This window comes from Arachis hypogaea, chromosome 7 (genome assembly GCF_003086295.3).
Source record: "Arachis hypogaea cultivar Tifrunner chromosome 7, arahy.Tifrunner.gnm2.J5K5, whole genome shotgun sequence".
In the NCBI taxonomy this organism is placed as follows: domain Eukaryota; kingdom Viridiplantae; phylum Streptophyta; class Magnoliopsida; order Fabales; family Fabaceae; genus Arachis; species Arachis hypogaea.
The window spans coordinates 8,509,878-8,517,105 of NC_092042.1; the positions used below are offsets into that span (position 1 = coordinate 8,509,878).

At 36.3% G+C, this 7,228-nt stretch overlaps 1 protein-coding gene across 7 annotated transcripts; it reads left to right on the top strand.

Annotated features, from left to right (window-relative positions):
• The first annotated feature begins 405 nt into the window (after positions 1-405).
• LOC112702332 (SNF2 domain-containing protein CLASSY 1) lies at positions 406-6,957 on the top strand. 7 transcript variants are annotated; one of them, XM_025753318.3, is made up of 8 exons: positions 406-884; positions 1,342-1,462; positions 1,635-1,698; positions 1,921-2,174; positions 2,663-4,189; positions 4,350-4,496; positions 4,697-6,616; positions 6,718-6,957. In XM_025753318.3, the coding sequence occupies exons 3-7, from the start codon at positions 1,644-1,646 to the stop codon at positions 6,611-6,613; spliced, it is 3,900 nt and encodes a 1,299-aa protein (XP_025609103.1). In that variant the 5' UTR covers positions 406-884; positions 1,342-1,462; positions 1,635-1,643; the 3' UTR covers positions 6,614-6,616; positions 6,718-6,957. The 7 variants fall into 7 exon arrangements, with proteins under 7 accessions (XP_025609103.1, XP_025609104.1, XP_025609108.1 ...); XM_072199033.1 differs by having other exon boundaries at positions 522-1,190; XM_025753321.3 differs by having other exon boundaries at positions 522-880.
• Positions 6,958-7,228: the final 271 nt, after the last annotated feature.

The following is a 7,228-nucleotide window of genomic DNA, read 5'->3' on the forward strand; positions in this document are numbered from 1 at the left end:
AGAATTGGTCAATTAGCCACTATACTTTAACAAAAAAGGTTCATATTAGAGAAACAAAAGAACACCTTGCTTTTTATTAAACTTTTGAGATAGTCAATACTCAATACTCAATAGCCTATTTATACAAATTTAATTATTTAAATAAAAAAGATATCACTATAAAATCATTATTAATCAATTCGTCATAATAACAAAGTTAGCAAAACATTAATATTATTATTACTGTCATTATTATTTTTTGATTTTGTATAATATTTTTTAATTTAATAAATTAAGAACTAATTAATTACATACCAAAACTCTAATTTAAGAATTTGTCATAAATTAATGATTTGTTGCATATAAAAAATGAGATTCAAACTTTCTAACACTTATTTAAGTAGTCTAAGAAACTAATCCGGAAACGAATTCAACTTTATTTTACTGCAATTATTATTATCAAAATTAAACTCCTCTGGTAAACAATGGTTAAGACTTAAGAAAATTGTTATAGAACGAGATGAATGATGAATGTGCAACGCAAGGTTATGACACATAGACCAATTGATAAGTGGGTGCAACCTGGTGCGTAAGGCGTTGCTGCTTCAATATCCTTAAAAGCAGCACAAATTTTCTCGCTTTCTTTCAACTTGATGAATGTTGTCATGCAACGACTGCACGAAATTCAAGACCCTTATAGATTTCTCCGCTTCTCTCTCTTCACTCAGTCACTCACCACTCTCAACTACTTCACTTCCAACAACATTATTACCCCTTCTTTTCACACTGTTCCCTTGTTCTTACTTCACTCTCTCTCTCTTTCTCTCTCTCAACTCTGATGATGCTACTTTAGATTCTCCCACCTCAACCCCTGCTATCTGCTACCATAATCTTGTGGTAGGTAGGTAAGTACTAATTAGTGATGAGGTTTTAGTTTCACTTACCTCACTGTTCTTTTGTTCCTTTTTAATCACAAAAGAATCTGAATGGTGTCATGGTTCATATGTTTGTGTTGGATTCACTCTGCTTTAATTTGCATTTATGTGTCAACATTAATTTGTGCTGATCAATGTTTATTTGATCGTTTTTCTTTTGGATTGTATTTATGGGAGTTTGTTCTCTGAAAATCAGCAATCATGTTCAAAAAAGAATACTTCTGTTTTTGTTAGAAAAATTGGCAGATTGTCATTCTGGATATTACATAAAAATGGGTATGTATGAAAAAGGTTGATTTTTCACTTTTTTTTTTCTCTTCCCCATTTTCAGCATATGTTTCTTTCTCTAAGATGAAGATATACTCTTTAAGATGTGTGAATCAATGTCTATGACTTGCATTTTTTTTTTGTTTCTGATTAATCAAAGGTAAGGAAGGAAATTCTTGAGTCCCAGAATCTAGAGTGGTAAACAGTACATCGCTCCTCCCAAGAGAGATTTTCAGGATTACAGCTTTTGCTTAATTGGACTAAGATTTACTCAGCTTTAGGTGGTACTTCTGACTTACAATAAACTTTAGAATTAAGGCATTTGATCTTAATTTTCATTTCATCTTGTGTGAGAATAGAACAGAAATTCATGAAGCACTTTTTCTGGGTGCCTTTGAAGCCTTGATTTTATAATGTGGAAGTTTGTGTGCCTAATCTAATTAACTCCTGCAGATTCTCAATATGGTAGGAAAAAGGAAGTATTTGCATCAATCCAAGCATCCATTCAATGCTTACCGTAAGTTTTATGTTCTCTTTTTACCAGTTGATCACTATGCTTGATGACTAACAATGAGTGGGGTAAAAACCAATTGATTATATATATAACAATGGAATGCTAGTAATTCAGTGTGACAATCAAGATAAAAACTTGAATGGCATTATCTATGATCATACATTTACATTCTTTAGCAAGGGTTCTACTAATGTATTAACTTATGCAAACTTTATTTCTAATCAGCCTTTGAAGCATGTGTGTATGGTTCATGGAAAGCGGTGGAGTTCATAAAAATTGAGTATGGAGTTATGTCCATACATTTCATTGATAAACGCCATATTTCTATGGAAAAAGGCCCCTCTGCAGACGTTCGGATAAGGTCGAGAATAGCTACTACTGCAGATTGCTCCTGCATTTTACGACGGGGAATTGATGTATGTGTGCTATCATCTCCTCAAGGAACTGGTGATTCGGATGAATTTGGTGCTCGCGAGCCTGTAAGTGCCATTTTTAGCTGAATTTCAAAGTACATTGTATTTGAAGTTATTGAACTTGATGGCATTTCAACAAAATCTTCAAGCCATAATTTTCTTGATTGTCTCCTGAGATAACATCACATATCCAATGCAATCTACCTGTTAGAAAGTAATGAATTCTTTTATGTAATAGACTGAACTCGATGCAATGCATACAGGAATGTGGTTTGCAGTTGTGATTACTTATATTTCTTCTCTGATTTTCACATTTGCCTTTTTTTTAAAGCAAGAGCTCAACACAATAGTACTTTGTTTAATGAATATGTTGGGAAGGTACTATGATTTGAAGCTTTATTATGACATGGGAAATTGCTTGCTTTATTTATGTGAAAACTTGCATAAATTTGTATTCATTTACTAGGTAATCATCATGGCATTTCTTGGTTCTTTTTGCACTCGTTATTCGGCTAATTAAAGTCTGATCAACAATGTCTTTTCCTTTATTGTAGGTTTGGAGAGATGCTAGAATTAGTTCTATACAGAGAAAGCCCCATGATTCTGAGTGCACATGCCAATTTTATGTCAACTACTATGTTAATCAAGGTTCGCTTGGTGCAGAGATGAAAACGCTTAACAAGGATATTAATGTGGTTGGATTAGATCATATCTTCATCCTCCAAAGGCTTGAACATACACATTGTGATGAAGATCAGCACTATCGGTGGACTTCAACAGAGGACTGCTCTAGAATACCACAAACTAGATTGCTGTTGGGGAAATTTTTACCTGATATTTCGTGGTTGATCGCGACATCTGTTTTAAAGAAGGTTTCTTTCTTTATAAGATCTGTGGAAAACAAGCTTGTTTATGAAGTTCTGTCAAATGACATTGTTATCCCTCCGTTCCATACCGAGTCTCATATAAATGTTGTAAACTTCAAACTGGAGAAAGACATGCTAATACCTATTGTTTCTCAAGTTATTGTATCCAGAACTGAGAGGGTTGACTATGAACATCAAGAATCCCATGAAGATGAGGTGTCACCATCATCATATAATGTTCAAGGCTTACGGCGTTCCAAGCGTCGACATGTACAACCTGACCGTTACCTTGGTTGCAATAGTGCTCCTGAGCTCAATATTGGTACTATTAGAACAAGGCCATACAAATTAGGCACATGGGAACAAGTTGATGAAGATCATGAACTGTCAATGCCATTATCTTCCCTGTTTGGATTGAAACAAATCAGTCAAGATCAGGATCTTGATAGTAGTCCTAAGGAGGACAAGGTGAACGGTTGCCAGGAGATTATAGTGTACAACAGGAGGGCTAAAGCCAAGGAGGCGAAGACAGGCGATGCTGATCGAGACATACAGCTCAATGAACTTGCTATTATTCCTCATCCTACTCTTAAACATCATAAGCTCAATGACATGAATTGTAGAATTGGCAAACAAGAACCAGACGAAACTCCTTCGAAATATAGTCATCTGGTTAATACCACTAAGCAGAGAAGGAATAGTGTCAATCTGTTGAATTTCAATCCAGATAATGTGCTTGCGCAGTTAGAGGAGGTGGAGAAAAGTGATGGTTTTTCTTCAAGATTGCATTATACTTATAGTTACAGCACCTCCAAGTTTCAGAGGAAGGCTTTAAGTGATCTTGATGATATGAATCTTGCACCAAAATGGGAAGGCATACATTCCAGTAAGGGAGCTCAAGATAGAAGGTACCGTCCGACATTTTCGAGAAATAGACATCCTGATGAAGAAAGAACTTATAAAGACAGAACATTGAATGCCACAGCCTACAAGGAGTTGATAAATTCCTACTTAAAGAATATTAACACGAAACCAACGAAAGAAGAAATGCCTATTAGTGACCAGTGGAAGCAGTTCCAGGATTCACGCAGTGTCGGGAAAACGAAGGAAATACAAATATCCGATACCGATTATGCAGAAGAAACCTCTGAGTTGGATAATTTGTGGAGAGAAATGGAAGTGTCTCTGGCATCAAGTTACATTGAAGACACAGAGGTTTAACCATTGATCATGACTTTGCTCTTAATTTTTTAAGAAGATATCACAGTTTATTTCTTTAAAAGGAGGGAAATAGTAAAACTTAATTACTAGGCCTTAAACCTTTTGTTTTAGTTTTGTTTTTCCTAAGACTTACATTGTTGGACTATATAATCAGGATGCGAATGCAGCCAATCTTTTCGACACTCAGGAAAAATCAAAGGAAGCTTGTGAACATTACTTTAGATTGGATGATGAAATTGGAATTTGCTGCAAGAAATGTGGCTTTGTGGAGATGGACATTAAAGCTATCACACCAGCCTTTGTAAGTCACAGTTTAAACTTATCAAGCAATCTCATCATTAGTTTTTTTCATTACCTTGGATCTTGATAGAGACAAGTTGCATCATAAAGAGAGGGACAAGTGTTATTAGAAAATCTAGCTCTCTCTAAATTTTGTTCCTAATTTTAACTTATAATCTTGTGGTTTGATTTGAAACCTGATGAGTATGTTCTTAATGGCAGCTTCAACATTCAGTGTGGCACCAAGAGGAGAGGCAGAACGACGGCAAAGAAGATGCAGAATCGAAGGCTGCTGAATTTGAAGATTTCAATCTTGTCTCAAATGTTGAGAATGAAGATGAACCTGTATCAGTGGAACATGATAATGTGTGGGCATTAATTCCGGATCTTCGAAAGAAGTTGCACCTCCACCAAAAGAAAGCTTTTGAGTTTCTTTGGAGAAACATTGCCGGGTCTACAGAACCAGCACTTATGGACAAGAACTCCAGAAAAAGAGGTGGCTGTGTGATATCTCATACTCCGGGAGCCGGAAAAACTTTCCTGATTATTGCTTTTCTAGTTAGCTACTTGAAGTTATTCCCGGGAAAGAAACCTCTAGTCCTTGCACCAAAAACAACACTTTATACCTGGTATAAAGAATTTATCAAGTGGGAGATTCCAATACCGGTGTATCTAATTCATGGTCGAAGAACCTACAGGGTATTCAACCAGAAACAATCAATGGTTTTTCCCGGAATGCCAAAGCCGACGGAGGATGTCAAGCATGTTTTGGATTGCCTAGAGAAAATACAGAAGTGGCATTCACACCCGAGTGTTCTAATCATGGGATATACTTCATTTTTGACATTGATGCGAGAGGATTCAAAGTATGCACATAGAAAGTATATGGCTAAAGTTCTGAGGGAAAGTCCCGGACTCCTAGTATTGGATGAAGGGCACAATCCAAGAAGCACCAAGTCCAGGTTGAGGAAAGTTTTGATGAAGGTACAAACAGAATTAAGAATACTGCTGTCTGGCACATTGTTTCAGAACAATTTCTGTGAATACTTCAACACTCTCTTGTTGGCAAGACCAAAGTTTGCACATGAGGTGCTGAAAGTATTAGACCCAAAATACAAGAAGAAGAAAGGAAAAGTGAGGGCAGTGGAGTACCGGGCAAGGAAATTCTTCATAGAAGTGATCTCTAGGAAAATCGACTCGAACAATGGCGAGGAGAGGATGCAAGGTCTTAACATGTTGAGAAATTTAACAAATGGTTTTATAGATGTTTATGAAGGTAGTAGCTCGGATGACCTACCCGGTTTGCAAATTTATACTTTGTTGATGAACACAACCGATATGCAGCATGAGATGTTGAAGAGACTGCACAAGAAAATGCAAAAGTGCAATGGATATCCTCTGGAGTTAGAGCTTTTGATAACTCTTGGGTCCATACATCCTTGGTTGATCAAAACTGCTGTATGTGCTAACAAGTTTTTCACAATGGAGGAACTGAGGGAGCTAGAGAAATGCAAGTTTGATTTGAAGATGGGGTCTAAGGTAAAATTTGTTATGAGTCTTATCTATCGCGTGGTCCAGAAGGAGAAGATCCTCATCTTCTGCCACAACATTGCACCAGTGAAGTTATTTATAGAATATTTTGAGTTGTTCTTCAAATGGCAAAAAGGGCGGGAAATTCTGGTGTTAACCGGGGAGCTAGAGCTCTTCGAGCGCGGCAGAGTGATGGATAAGTTTGAGGAACCTGGTGGAGTTTCAAAGATACTCCTTGCTTCGATTACAGCTTGTGCCGAAGGCATTAGTTTGACGGCAGCTTCTCGGGTGATCATGCTGGATTCCGAGTGGAATCCGTCGAAAACAAAGCAGGCCATCGCAAGGGCTTTTCGTCCCGGCCAGCAGAAAATGGTGTATGTGTATCAGCTCCTGGTAACCGGTTCGTTGGAGGAAGATAAGTACCGAAGAACCACATGGAAAGAGTGGGTGTCAAGCATGATTTTCAGTGAGGAGTTTGTGGAGGATCCTTCCCAATGGCAAGCTCAGAAGATTGAAGATGAAATCCTGAGGGAAATGGTTGAGGAGGACAAGTCCAAGTCATTCCATATGATTATGAAGAATGAAAAGGCTTCAACAAACAACAGATAAAAGGTTAATATTGTCTCTTTCTTTTGCTCAATATTATATATATGCATATGTCACACTAAAATCTTTCATGAACTGGCTGTGAATGTAAACATTATTTGTTACAGGTTACTGTGGCGTTGTGGCGTGTTTCATCCATGTAGCCGAGCCATGTGACGGGACAAAGGCTTGTTTATGGCCACTTTTTATTTAGCCTTTTAAGATGCAGTGCTATGTAATATGAAGATCAATAAACATGGACAGAAAAATAATATTTATTTTTCCTTTTTTATACATTGACGACAATGAGATTATTATGTAGTATTTTATGCATGTTAATTAAATTTTCAATAAAATTTTATATCTAAGTCATTTAACTATTTAACTAAATAAGTTCAATCAAGTTATTTACACTTATACACGTACGTTCTTCTTCTTATCTCTTTTTCTTCTTCTTTATCTTTTATGTTGGGTCTTCTTCTTCTTTTCTTTTTTTCGTTATTTTTTTCGTTCGTTATCGTTGTCATTAACATCACTTTCTTCTTCTCTTCATCTTTTTTTTTCATTGAAAATTTTTCTCTTCTTTTCTTTTTTTCCTTTTCCTCTGTTGAGTTTAAAATACTAAAATTAACATCACTT

Coding starts and splice junctions, on each gene's coding strand:
- LOC112702332 (XM_025753317.3), top strand. CDS start 637: ATGTTGTCATGCAACGACTGCACGAAATTCAAGACCCTTATAGATTTC. Junction 877..1,634: donor TCTGCTACCATAATCTTGTG/GTAGGTAGGTAA, acceptor TAACTCCTGCAG/ATTCTCAATATGGTAGGAAA. Junction 4,497..4,696: donor AAGCTATCACACCAGCCTTT/GTAAGTCACAGT, acceptor TCTTAATGGCAG/CTTCAACATTCAGTGTGGCA.